Source organism: Pelobates fuscus, chromosome 5, assembly GCF_036172605.1.
Source record: "Pelobates fuscus isolate aPelFus1 chromosome 5, aPelFus1.pri, whole genome shotgun sequence".
Classification (NCBI taxonomy): Eukaryota; Metazoa; Chordata; class Amphibia; order Anura; family Pelobatidae; genus Pelobates; species Pelobates fuscus.
The window spans coordinates 64,723,759-64,738,714 of NC_086321.1; the positions used below are offsets into that span (position 1 = coordinate 64,723,759).

General features: G+C 40.7%; 1 protein-coding gene across 11 annotated transcripts in view; it reads left to right on the forward strand.

Annotated features, from left to right (window-relative positions):
- NEDD4L (NEDD4 like E3 ubiquitin protein ligase) overlaps positions 1–14,956 on the forward strand; it is a 347,833-nt gene that overhangs the window by 247,313 nt on the left and 85,564 nt on the right. The window contains exon 1 of one of the 11 annotated variants that reach the window (XM_063453947.1): positions 5,636–5,952. The exons of the other annotated variants lie outside the window; for them this stretch is intronic. Within the exon in view, the coding sequence (XP_063310017.1) occupies positions 5,887–5,952 (66 nt within the window). The 5' untranslated portion in view covers positions 5,636–5,886. Of the gene's footprint in view, positions 1–5,635; positions 5,953–14,956 lie in introns of those variants that run through there. 11 annotated transcript variants of the gene reach the window in all.

The window sequence follows — 14,956 nt, forward strand, 5'->3', positions numbered from 1 at the left end:
TTGTTTGCGGTCATTGTGATTTGATAGTAATGTAAATTGTAGGTATGAGCCACCTAGTGGTCTCCTCGGAGGTGTGGCTTCCGGCCCTGGTACTGGTGTGGAGAGAGGGGGGGAGAAGGAGAGAGGGGAGAATAGTGATAGGAAGGAAAGCGAAAGTGGGTAAGAGAAGGGGGGATCTGTCTTGGTAGGGTCATTTCGAGCCATTAGCCATTCAGTATGCCTGCGAAGTCTGCTGATACGAACTCCAGCCAGTAGAACCACCGTTGGGTGTATCTTTCTTTCTTCTTGACTGTGGTGGCCTTCAGGTCTTCAAATCTTCTGGCTTCCTCCAACTCTGCCTCCCACCGTGTGATCTTAGGTGTCAGCGGCTGTGTCCAGTAAATCAGGATGGTAACCTTTGCTGCAATCAGGAGTCTCGGATCGCCGGGCGCCTGTAGCCTTGGGCCGGTTCCAGCGTGTGATGTAGTAGGTATGTTGCCAGTTCCTCTGGTGGGGGTTCGTCTGTTAACCATCTCACCACTTTGCTGACTGTGTCCCAGAATGGTTTAACCAACCTGCAGGTCCACCATATATGTAGGAAGGTGCCCCGCTCTTCTCTGCAGCGCCAGCATAGATTTGGTTCTTCCTGGTCATGTCGGTGGAGTACAGTTGGTGTCCGGTACCACCTTGTTAGAAGTTTATAGGAGTTCTCATGAGTTCATGCTGACGGTGTTTTCTGGATAAGGGTGAGCATTTTATCCCATTCTGCGTCTGTGAACGTCTGCTGGAGGCACTCTTCCAAGCTGCGCATGCAGGCTGGTGATAGTAAATAGCGGTTGGTCACTAGCATGTATATTGTGAATATTGTCTTGGGAGGTGTGGCCTCTTGGAGGCTGAGGTGCTCAAAATCTGTTCCCTGGTGAGGTTGAGTTTTTGCGGGATTGAGGATACGTAGCACGAGAGCTGCCGTCTCGCCAGTGTGTGGAGCAGCGTGTGAGTATGGCCTGGGAATAACTCAGCCACCGAGCGGATCGTTCCCTTGTGGACCAGAACAGCCTTCAGCCTCGGGAAGGGGTTGTTCGCCTTTCCCAGTGCCTGCTGGGAAGTCTGGGTTGCCCCGTATGGGGAGCATTGAACCAGGGCCCGTTGTCAGGTAATGTTTGGGTCCTTGTCTGTGCCAGAGGCATAGTGTTGCCGTGACGAACGGGTTCTGGGTTGCCTCGCTTCTGCCGTATTTGCTTTCGATCCATGGAAGGGCTCTGAGCTTCCCCTTTAATACTATCTGCCTCCAGGCATACCCACTCTGTGTTGTCCTGTGAGGCCGTCCAGCTGAGGATCCTCGAGAAGTGAGCCACCAGGTAATATTTTTCAAACTTCGACAGTGCCAGGCCTCCCCTCAATTTGGACAGTGTCAGTTTGGATTGTGCCACTCTCTGAAATCTCCCTTTCCAGATAAACCTTCGGACTTCAGACTTGAGTGAATAATGATTGTGGCACCATAAATAGCTCTGGAAAACAAATAGGAGCTGAGGCAGCAGCGTCCTTTTCACAGCATTTACTCTGCCCACCCAGGAGATGCATCTCATGTTCCATTGGTGCAGCTCCTCCGTGGCTTTACGCAGGATGGGTAGAAAATTGTGCGTAAAGAGGTCTGTCGGGTCCTTGGTCAGCCAAACTCCAAAGAAGCACATCTTTGTTTCGCAGTGTAAGAATGGGAATTGGTCCACCGGGGTGTTACTTTGCTCCCAATCTGCTACCAGGTCGAGGAGTTCCGATTTGTTATAGTTGATCCGGAGATTGGAGATTGCTCCATAGGCATCGAATTCCTCCATGATGTGGCGGAGCGAATCGGTTGGGTTTTCGATTACGAATAGCAATCGTTTTTTAAGAAGCCGGATAGACAGCCACTAGAGGAGGGCTTAACCCTGTAATGTAATTATTGCAGTTTATAAAAACTGCAATAATTACACTTGCAGGGTGATGGGAGTTGGCACCCAGACCACTCCAATGGGCAGAAGTGGTCTGGGTGCCTGGAGTGTCCCTTTAAATATAGTAAAAACTCACATTTGGTCATCAGAATGATGATCTCAGCCAATCAAAATGCTTTCCCACAGGAAAGCAACTGGATAGGCTAAGATTGTTAATGCTGATGATCTCAGGCAAGTAGGCTGGCCTGGCCAATCTGCTTCTTCTCAGAGATGCATTGATTCAGTGCATTATTATGAGAAAAGTTTAGTGTGTTTTCAAATTATTTTTAACATCTAAAGCCAAATTGTTTTCCACAATTGATTAGTCATTGATTATTTGATATAGGGTTTTATAATGTCAATATTTAATAATTTTTCAGTGTCCGCTCATCTAAAGTAACTATATTGAAAACATTTGTATGTGGTAGTATATTTTCACTTTGACACTTAATCTAATCTATCTAGTGTCTCGTAAATGTATAGTGTCACTATTTGCTCCTATCTTGTGTCTGGGAACCTTTCCTCTGGTATGCCGGCACCATCTTACACACTTCAACACTGAAGTCTTATTTACTCAAACGTGCGTTTGCATAAACTTGAGTAACCTTTACGTGCTGTTGTAGAGCTCCTGTATCGTGTGTTTTCTCCTAATATGACAGTATCTCTGAACCATAATTAGAAGGGAGTACACCCAGAGATAAACCCATATTATATAAAATATAATTTGACACTGTGCTGAAGGTGCCTAGTTATACTGTTACGGGTTGGGATTAGAAAAATCCAATACTTGTTCATGTTAAGGACCTATTTATGGACCCAAGCCAACTGAGGGGATTTAGATCGGTGGTCATTTGAATGAGTGAGGTAGTGTTTTTATCCCAAAATGCTGTGCTTCACTTTAACACAACAGATTTATCAAAATTTTATTTTCTAATAATGGTCTAAAAAATTAAGTTTGGAAACCACTGGAACTAGCAGGCATGTACCATTGGTGACGCCAACCCTTTTACAATTTTGCATTACTTTATTAGAACCGAACACTTTCATAAATCTCTCCTTTAATGTAAAATTTTAAGGCGATGTAGTGTTTATGGGGACTTCTATAGATGAACCACAGCCCTCGACCCCATCTAATAGGGGTGCCCATGATCACTAGACACCTATATAGGTGCTTTTACTTGCTGTCAACACTTTATTTGGAGCAAGTGTAAACATTTGTTATATTTTTCATCCTGATTCCAGAGTGGGCATAACATTCTGGAACTGTTGTCTGAGTTAGTTTTAGTTTAAATAATTAGCTGTGTTTTGCTTGCATAATTTTGCATATCTTGTGAATTAAAAAAAAAAAAATAATTGCCGCATTCCTTCATCCTTTGCTACAACTTTGTCATTGTAAACTGCTTTATTCTGCTGGTGCCTGAACTAGCTCCCAAAATCTTCAATTTCTGTCCTTCTCTCTGTCCAGTATTTTTCTCTAATAACACAGTTGTAAATCTTATTGAGAAATAAAGTTTATAGAATAGTCCAAAGTTCATAAGCAGAAAGCAGATACCAGAATTGCAATTTCCATAAACCTTTGCATGGCGGGCTTTGAAATCTGCTGGTTTGCCCCATTCTCTCATAAAGTGCTTAGATTGTTTAGATAGAGGTATTTGTGTGAGTTATCTCTTGTGTAGCGTGGTAACTGTCACATTTCCTATTTCTGCAATAAATAGATACCCCCATACTTGGCCCCATACTTGAACGCTTGCAGTTCTGGATTAAACGTTTCCAACAATTTAGACTCTAGAGCAGTGGATCCCAAACTGTCACACAGGGCGCCGCAAAATGTTATTATAATTAGGAAACATGATATAGCACTGGGAAACATTTTTGCTGAACAGGGTCCCGGTCAGGCGCTGCGGCCTTTTAAGACAGTGACTTCGCCCCATTTAGTGTCGGCTGGCTGGGAGGAAGTGACAGCCCGTCACTTCCTCCCAGCTTTGTGCTGTGAGACAGTGCAGAAGGTAGAAGAGAAAGCCGCAGCATGAGGGGAGGGGAGAGGAGCACTCTAGTAGGTGCTCCAGACCCCTCACTCCCACCAGCAGCAGGACCAAGACTCCAATCAAGCCACCCTCCTGGACACATAAGGTAAGCTAATAGGAGGGTGGCTGCACTTATATGTGTTTGTTAGATTGTGAGTGTGTGTATCTGTGTCATGGTGTGTGCATGTGTCAGGGTGTGTGTTTGTGTGTGTATATGTCTGTGTTTTCGGGTGTTAAGCTGTGTGTATCTATCTATGTATGTGTCGGTGTATTATCTGTGTGTTGATGTGCATGTAGATCTGTGTAAGTATGTATGTATGTGGTAGTGTATATGCATACAGCCAAGCAGTCAAACACCAGCACAACATACACACACACACACACACACACTCCTGCAATCAAACGCAAGCATTACGTACAAACACACCTCTGTATTAAAACACTAAAATTATATCCAAGCACCCCTTAAAATACCAACAATATACATTACACTATATCACCAGTATATGCCGCAGCGCTGTATAGATATACAACCTAGAAATTTGTTTTAACTTGGGACACCTTAGAAAAATATTGAAGTATTAAGGGCGCCTTGAACCTAAAATGTTTGGGAGCCACTGCTCAAGACTAAAATGAGATGCTTCTGATTGGCTGAGCTCCATTCTTGTTAGGGCAGAGGTCAAGGCTCCTGATGGTAAATTAGTGGATTGCTTTCAAAAGAAGTGACTTCAAATAAAATTTACTTGACTTACTTACATGTGTAGTGAGACGTGTTGGCACTCTTGTGAACACCCAGGGTGGGCATGGCCCTGTCACATCTCCTGGGCAATAAGATGCACCAGGATAACATGTACACTCAGGACAGGTGTAGTGGACCTGGCTTACACGTCACCGGTCCCCATAGCATCTCCAAGCCTCCATGCTGTTAAGAAGGCAGGGAGTGGTAAGAATCGCTTGATGGGAAGGGTCACTTTTTATTTTTTAAACAAAGAGAAATAGATAAAAAAAAGAACAGATTCTGAAAGAGGAAACAATGGGAGAAAAGTAAGTTTGGGGTGACACAGCCACTCTAAAGAAAAGAAAACAATAAGGCACATGACCTATATTAAAAAATAAAAATAAAAAAAAGCTTAAGCTTTTTTCACTACACTGGCACTGGAATGGTTAACTGTAAACAATGCAATGAAATCTTCAGATAGGCTTGCAGTGTTCCAGCCAGGGTGAACATCACTGCATGTAATGCAGCTCACAGCAGGCCTCTCTGTCATGTGGATCACGTAGACCGTTCTATTTCTGCCGTACCACTCCATATCTCTGTGCTCTACCCTAAGTGTTTGTTCTTTTCCCAGTGGAAGCAAAGATAGTGCAGCGGCGTTTGTTAAGATTACAAATTGTGGTTGACAAATTGCTGAATTACTGTGCCGTTTAAATGAGCTTGTCCTGAAAAAGGGAAAAAAAAAACCTATATATAAATAAATAAATAACGTGGCTATTGAATGGGAGATGGAAGTGCAATTGCACCAATGACTGATATGTAGGTGGTTCCTGCTTTTTTTTTTTGCTGTAAGATCTAGTTGTCATGGCAGTGCACAGCTATGCATTTCCCAATGAGCTGGAACTATTTTGGGACACTTGTTCCTGTGTCGTGGTAACTCCAACATCGTGCTTGCTTAATCCACAAAGGCCTGGTGTCTGCATGCTGCACATTGCAGTGGGAGGTGATCGGGAGATCAGGCACTCACAAGTGTACAGTGTGTCCTAAAGGCAACCAGCATCTCTCAGACTTCCATCAGTTGCTTTGTTCTGTGCAAGGCAGTAATGTGCGAGCTGATCTCAAGAATGAATCCTTTTATCACTCAGGCTTCAGTGTAAACTGGGCCGCATTCATCCCAATAAACCGAGAGAGAAATTAAGACATGTACAGAACTAGACCTGACATGTTTAACTCTCATCACAGTGATTGTCAAGGTCGTACCCCTCTGGTGAGTATTAACTCTTGCTATTTATTATGCTTTGTGAGTGAATATATCCTAATAGCTTTGTATATTCTAGTCTTTGATACATTTTATATTTGGACTTAATCTGCTTAGGGAGGGGGGCGGTTTAGATTAATATACATAGTGTGAGGCTTTGTTATACCCATGTGTTACTCTAGAATACGTCATTAAAGCCGAACGTCACCCAGATGCTTGACAAAATGAAATACTATTTTTAATATGTTGCATTTTATTTCTGCTGTATCCATCTTTGTGTGACATTTCCAAGCAGTTGTATTCCTGTATTGGACTCCCTCTCATCACCATCTGCCAGGTGTAGCTATACTAATGGTGATGCTTGTCAAGAAATAAAATAGATCAGGACTGCCCAAAATATAGACCCCAAGTCGATGCAGATCTACGACTCCCATGATGCATTGCCATCATTTATATTAACAAAGCATCAAGGGTATCCCTGTAGTAGACACTGGCCTTTTACATTTTATATTCATTAGCATCCCCTCCATGTGGTCTCTGATTGACAAATTGTACTATGGGAAGGTACACACCTGTGGCATTTTACCATTGATGTAGAATGCTGATATAATGTATCTCACTATTCTGATGTGTTTTCTCTAGCACTGAATGTGTTGTGCAAGATTCATGTAACATTGTAATTTGGTATTTTTTTTTTGCATCCCAGTCCTCCAAAGATTGCTTATTTAATGTTTACACTTATTACTGTGACTGTAATCGTAATAGGTCATTGCATAATAAGATGTAAATATTGTTTAATTTGTTTACATATTGATTGGATTTAAAGGGAAACACATAATTTCTGTCGTAATAGTCCTTCTAATGAACTGGGATCTCCTGGGACTGAAAACTCCTCTTTTTTACTGTTCCTGAAATAATTCAGAAGGCATTGTCCAGTGCTCACATCATTTTGGCTTTAACTGTGGGGCCAGTCTGTTCAAAACTGTAGAGACTGCACCCAAAGACTCCTGCTCCTAATCACTGCAATAGGCTATAGTGGCTATTGTATTTATTGTGTCCCTTTAAGTGTGTGGTGACTGCTTTCTCACAGAGAGACCTTTCACTGTCACAAGCTGTAGGTTCATATTCATTATGCTCTTCTGTGTTATCACGTGCAATTTGATTGGTATTTTGTTCATTGTCCTGGCTGTTCTTTATTCCTTTCCTGTCTTTATTTTAGTTTTTGTAAACACATGTAACCATGCGCACTTGTGCTGTAGATTCACATGACAACCTTTACAATTTCAGCTCCCATCATTCTAACAATATTTAGATAAACATTATGGGTGGTTATAGTTGCATTCCACTAGAATACTAAGAATTTCATATCACTATATTCCTTTGCATGCCATTTTGCTACCCGATTTTGGCAGAAACGGCAATTTAAACTGCGTAGTCTGGCTATTTTGATACTAGATTTTGTTGTTTTCCAGGTAACACTGAGAACGGTACTCAAAAAAAGTACCTGAAACGTGGATAAATACACATGTGACATAAATCTTTACTTTTTCTTGGCATAACTTCAGGGCTCAATAGGATTAGGTTGAGGAATACAGTGGAAATCTCATTATATCTTAAAGGAACACTCCAAACACCTGAAGCACGTCAGGATTAAATTGCTTCTCCACTTAAGAGAAATCAACATTTTTATAAAACCCCGTTGTCCCACCTTGTCTGATAGCGGGGAGGGTTTCCTAACTCACTTGGTTTGTCCTGTAATTCAGAGCAGAAGTGAGGTTCTGTACTGTTCTCTGATAAACTGCTCGGGGCACACAAAACGCGTAAGCATCATCTTGGTGGGGTCTTCCCACTGCTATACAACCCCAGCCATCATTTAAAATGAAAAAAAAAAGTTTTTTTTTTTTTAAATGTAATATTTGCAGTTTAGGCATTATTTTATTCCTGATTGCTTAGCTCTCTTAACCTTGAAAATCTGTCATTCATACACTTCTCAGTTAATGAATTACACCTCACTGAGAAGTGTTTGATTGGCCTCTTGGCGCACATTCACAATATATCCACAAGGCTTCCCAGTGAGAAGCCGCTGACTGGTCAGTGTCTAGCACAGATAGGAGAGTTTGTGTTAAACAAATAGGAGGGAAGCTTACAGTAGGTACAGGAATGACACTGAAAATACTTGATTGAATAATATGTGACACTGTGTATTGTTCATGACGTTCAGATACTGCAGATTAATCAGTCTGGATCACACTTGATGACATTGCTTAGTGATTAAGCATGATAAAGCAAGCCTACACATCTGTTTTCATTGTTTTTCCCATTATTAAGAGAGGAGTTAAGTTTGCTTCTGTTGTGTTCGGGTATTACACATTACAGAACAAAAGAACTAAAAATAATGATCATGGCATATTAGCAAAGCAAACAGATCATCGGTATGTTTTTTCATTTTCTTTTTTCTTTTTCACTTGTGTGAAATGCAGTTTGCAGTTTGAGTTTAATCGCTGTTAAATAGATGTTTATTGTACTTCGATTTATACTTTCTATCTGTCAGAGGTATTTACCAAGTGAAAATGATCAGATATTTAACATTTTATTCCAAAGTAAAACCCAACTGCATGAATAGCTGACTTTAAGATTGTATCTATTGTGGCTACCCTGTATGAGGTTTACTATATACATCAACTGGAAAAGTGGTACTTTTGGCTCAGGATGGTTTGTTTCCCAAATGATACATTTGATGGTAAACGTACCTATTTCTTTACATTTGCAGTGAATGAAATGTCATATTAGTAAATGCTTGGCTGAAAAATCTTTTGTTGAGCATGATATTTCATGGTGGTATTGGTTGGTTTTGCGTGGATTAATATAGAGCTTGTATGTAAAACTGTAGAGTTTATCCATAGATAACAGCATATTTTCAAATTTGGAACGGGGTGTACACATATTGATCTAATAGATTTCTGGTGTAGAGAACATGAATCTGTTATCCTAGCATGTGTGGCTTAGGTTGAGAAGTACCCTTTTCTGAAAGTTCAAAGTAAGCTTGATTATTTATGCGCTTACACTGAGATTTTGACAGACCTTTTCTAGGAACACCAGAGAAAAAAACCAGGAACAGCAGGACAGGGGGTCTTTAAAATTATTTAAAGAAGCACTATAGGGTCAGGTACGCAAACATATATTCCTTATCCTACAGGGTTAAAACCACCATCTAGCCCCCCTGGTCCACTCATGCCACCCTAAATATAGTAAAATCTTACTTGTATTCAAGCCTGAAGCTGCATGTTTTGTCCCTGTTTCCTTTTCACCTGCCCACTGCCTGCTGCCTGCTGACATCAGCAGAAGTGGTAGCCTGATCCAATCACAATGCTTCCCCATAGGATTGGCTGAGACTGACAAAGAGGCAGATCAGGGGCAGAGCCAGCATAATTTAAACACAGCCCTGGCCAATCAGCATCTCTTCATATAGATGAATTGAATCAATGAAACTCTATGAGGAAAGTTCAGTGTCTGCATGCAGAGGGAGGAGACACTGAATGTTTGGATGCATTTTAGGCAGCCATGACCCAGGAAGGATCTCCAACAGCCATCCGAGGTGTGGCCAGTGAAGTTATCACTAGGCAGTGATGTAAACACTGCATTTTCTCTGAAAAGACAGTGTTTACAGCAAAAAGCCTGAAGGTAATGATTCTACTCACCAGAACAAATTCAATAAGCTGGAGTTGTTCTGGTGACTATAGTGTCCCTTTAATGTATAATGAAAGTAACAAAAAAGTAGTTTTGCTCCCTAAGCCTCTTCAGTCACTGCTTCACAACCCTGTCCATATTGCTCCAATATAATCACATATATATGTGTGTGCCCTCTGAGTTCATGTGAGCTGTAGGTTAGCTTTTAAGCATTGTGTTTATATATTAAATATAAAAATAAAAATGATTTGGGAACAACAGGATTAGATTGGCTTCTTATGAATTTATATACAAGAACAGATTACAAAATCTGCAAAGTTAATTAAAACAAAATATCCATAATGTATTATTTGTTCTAATTATTATTTTTACATTTATAAAGGTATTAGATTCTCCAAATCAAGATGAACATAATTAGGAGGGTTGCTGACTGTGGAGTATAATGAGTGATATCTTTTTTGCTCGTCCCAGTATTTACTTTTTTCTGTTTGACGGAATATGGTTGTGAACTTGTCTGTCGGAAGGTGGATTTTCAGACGTCCCTGGCTCTGAATCTAGTAATTTAAGATGACTGTTCATGTCTTGTCACGTTTTTTCTGTCATCATTTACCCTTTCTCCTTTTTTTTTCTCCCCACTTTTTTACCTTTGCCTTTATTCATGAATTAATTTGGTAGACACTGTTGTCTTTCTAACATTTTCATTTTTTTACAAGAGTCTAGCAGTCTACTAGTTTTGCACTTTGTACCTGACTGCACTGTTGTTTGCTTTGCCTCACATAAATGGAATATTGGAAATATAAAATAAATAGTTTCTAAGTAAGAAAACTAAATAAAACGTAAACACAAGTAGAGTGAGAAAATGAAGCATAATCTCAGGTGTGATCATTAAAGGGACACTATAGTCACCAGAACAACTACAGCTTAATGTAGTTGTTCTGGTGAGTATAATAGCTCCCTTCAGGCATTTTCATGTAAACACTGCCTTTAGAGAAAAGGCAGTGTTTACATTGCCCCTAGGGGCACCTTAGATGGCCACTGGAGGTGCTTCCTGGCTCAGTGCTGCACAGTAGGCAGCTCTGCCGTTCAGCGTCTAGACGCTCTACATGGGGATGCTGAATTTTCCTCAGAGATGCATTGATTCAAAACGGCATTTGTCCCCGCCCCTTGACGATTTTAGCCAATCCTATTCTTTCCCCATGGTGGGCGAGGGGGGCAGCGCCGACAGACCCGTGGAAAGCTGAAAATAGGGTGAGTTTGAACCCATTCTGAGGGGGCTATAGGGGGGTGGGGAGGGAGGGGGCAAGCCACCTAAATGATGGCTTTTCACTAGGGTCAGGAATAAATGTTTGTGTTCCTGACCCTACAAGTGATCCTTTAATCCTATATGCATATCAAAAGAACATAGATCATGGTTTGATACATTAAATTTGTGTTGTGCCAATATTGCAGGAACTCAAAGAACAATTCTTTAACTCTTAGTCCAGGTGTGGCAATATTTTTGGGAACTTTTTTGGCTTGCCATTAATAAGTGGTTTCAGGGTTTTTGTTTTTTGTTTTCTAATTTTTTGTATTTAATTTTTTTTATTTTTTTTTTCGTTACTTTTGAGTGGTAGATTTAATCCATTAATTCCTGTGTAATCGTATTGTTTTGCAAAATCCCAAAACTATCAACAGATGGCCCTTTCACCCACACATTCTTTCATATATCAGTTGTAACATAGTTACCAAGGATGCTAGCGATTTGCCGTCTTCCTATGCTTCCTATGAGCCAATTTATTAGTTTACAGCCTTCATAAGTCTCCATGTGTTCTGCTTTAAGACAAAATGTACCTTTGGTTGAGCAAATCATCCAGAGTTCTATTGATTTACATCTTATTTCAATCTACAATTTATAAATGTAAACATAATGATGGCACCAAGAGGGGTAACTGGACACCAAATCCAAAAAACACTTATAAAAGTATCCACCATTTTATCTGGTTTACTGGTTGTAAATCAGTCTGACTATATGTTATTTTTACATGCATAAACATTGTAGTTTCACTGCACGTTGTATACTTTGGATAATGTAATTATGATGTGCTTTTACGCACAAGAAAATTCAACTTTGGTTAACTTAAACTGCATCCCTTGTATAGAATGAACATTTTAGAGTTCAGACTTGGAATTTTGGTCAAATGACTTAATGGACCCATGTCACTATTTTGGAAAGAGGTGCTTGTGTGGTATAAAGAAACAATAGCTGTGTCTTACTGAGATAAGTGAGATGCGGAGCTGAAGGGGATATAAATTGCCAATTTGAAAGGTTTATCAGTTACCAGCCAACATTTAAACAGACAAAATGGGACACTCTGATAAATGTTAGATGGCCTACTTATAACAATTTATGTAACTAATATACAATTTAGAACACAAACAATGTATCTTATTTACACAAACAGATTTGTAAACACATTTATTGTAACTTAAAGATCAGTTGCTGTGAGTATTATTGCTGTGAAGCTCTGGTGAAAAGTCACACACTAACCTATGGAGGTTCTGAAAAAAATGGACATTAGGATAGAAAGGATGGACTGAGATATTTAGCCCCATAAAGGGGCTGGCCTTCCAATTAGGGACACTTAGGTGGTGTGTATGCTTTGTAATGGCTGTAAGAGGTGGTGGCATACACTGTAGGTTGGCTCTCAGAGCTTTAAGGGCTACTCCAACATACATGACCACTTCTGCTTGTTGAAACGGTCATGGGGGAAGGAATCTGGCTGTGCGCAGTATTTCAGCTAGAAACACTGCAAAACCAGAGTAATTAGCACTTGTTTATCGGGAGGATAGTGGCACCCCCGCCACATGTGACATTGGCATCCCAGAACTGTGTTCCAGGCTGTCTAATATTCGTTCTATGCATGCTGACAATAGACATCATCTGATTCTTCCCGAAGGAGCTTGTGTTTCGCCTCGCTTTAACCTCGGTTTAGTTTTTTTTTTTTTAAACTCTCTCCCCTTGTCAGCTCAGAGCGGGCAAATGCGCCAATGGTCCAATCAAAGGCTTTTCTATTAGACATCAAGAGGAGTTGTTGAAAGCATCACCGGGAGCTCTGCTTGCCACCGGATTAAGGCAAGTTACATTTATTTAAAAACTATTTGTCAAGTGATTGGGACTTGAAGAATAATGAAAAATAGGGCATTGTTTATTTAAAAAATAAAATAATAATTTATAAGGGTTGAAACTTTTTGAGCTTGGAGCAAGTATTTACATGAAGACGAAAGGTGGCACAGAAAAAAATGTCATAATAAGCGCTCACCAAAGCATATGAAAACATTTGTTTGACACCTTTGACACATCACCGGGGAAAGTTTGACAGAAAATCCTTACACATTTTGGACCACAAGGTCCTTAAAGGACCTTGAGTGGTCTTTAGGTTCCCCCACCGTCAGGGTCCCACTCCCGCTGGGCTGAAGGTGTTAAAACACTTGCCTTTCTCCAGCGTGCTGGGGAACTCTCCTCCTCCGGCCGACATCAGCGCCGAAAGCGCATGCAAACAGTCCATAGACGTCCAGCATCTTCTCACTGTGATTTTTACAGTGAGAAGCGCGGAAGTGCCTTTTAGCGGCGGTCAGTGAGACAGCCACTAGAGGCTGGATTAACCCTAGTGTAAACATAGCAGTTTCTATGTTTACAGCTGCAGGTTTAACACTAGAGGGACCTGGCACCCAGACCACTTCATTGAGCTGAAGTGGTCTGGGTGCCTATAGTGGTCCTTTAAACATAGGAATAAGTATTCATACAGAAAAGAAAGGAGCTATTTCGCACACAAACCAAAATGCAACTTAGACTCCCTGTACATTAAATGGGGGTTAACCCCTAGAGATTTTTCTGTTTTGTAGTAAGCATTGCTTTTTGTCTGTCATGTTGTTTCGTTTTTTTACTTTACACAGTGCAGTGCATTAAACAATGCAGATTTTTTGCATGATAGAAATAAATATTCATGATGTGACTCACAGCATGAACGTTATTATAAATAGATCTATAAAAATCATGGATAAGAATTGAGTATATTTATAGATTTTATACCAAGCTTTAGGTAACTGATTCACATTTGACTTTTAAAGTGTCTGTTAAACAGTTGTTACGTTATTTTAAAATGTGGTTAAAAAATACATTATAGATACCCCCAACAGTTGGATTTGATGGGACAATCCCAATTACCCCAATTTGGGACACCAGAGAAAAAGTCTACAATAGGCATGATGTAAGCACTTCAGCAGCACGGGCAACACTGGTGGGAGCGGAGGGGTGCAAGCGGGGTAGGGTGGGGAGGGGGGTGAAGGGGCAGGCAATGTAGAGGGTGGGGGGGCAGCCTGCACAGCTGCAAGATGACTTGGTACTCCGGACTGACCTTTCTGTTTGGGATGTTTCAACCTTATTGTAGCAACAGGAAAGCAAACTGCATCATGGGCATGCCTGCTACTGTGCACCTCCCTCGTCTTCCTCGTGTGCATCTCATAATATTGGGAGGCAAGCTGTTATATCAAATTGGTCATTAAACAAAACACCAAATGAGTAATGCTGTTACTGATGAGTTAACCTGAAACTGACACTATGATAAAACATAGCCAAAAATACCATAGGTCTAACGGAGAAATATTTTTATTTGAATCAAATATATTGCATGTTAATTCAGAATTATAGCCCCACAAGCAGACCCAATGTCACTTCCCAGCTGCAGGCAGAAAGAATACAGACACAAACATTCTAAGACGTACTAAAAATCTCAAACAAATGTATATGAAAAGGTAAAGAGAACAGACACTGCATACACAAAACATGCAGAATATAAATCAGGATCTATAGTAAAAATATATATGTTCAGCCTCCGGCTATGCCCACTTGCATTCGGTTGGGTCTCTATAAATTGGCGTTCATGGCAAATACGTTGTGGGGATTCTGCCAGTTTTCTAACAAGTGGTCCATCTCCACTGGTGCTGTAATGGCTAATCTTAGCATTGCTGCTGATTTTCTTAAGTACACAATTTCGGCCAGCTGTCCACTGATATTGCCTGGTCAAGCAACATTGTAGTTCTCAAGCATTCACGGTGCTGGTGGTTAGATGGCTAGTATAAAGGAAACCAACAGTTATGACTAGCAGAGGACTCTTAGAATTGTGCCGTTACGTAGGAAACCTTTAGTGTGAATAGAACGCAGCAGCAATTGCGGATTTTCCCCTGTATGTCGAGCCACTCCTCGGTACGTTGCTAGGCAACGCATACCCATCTAATGTTTAGAAGTGCAGTAATACAAAGCTGTTTTTAATACATACAAACTGGGGTT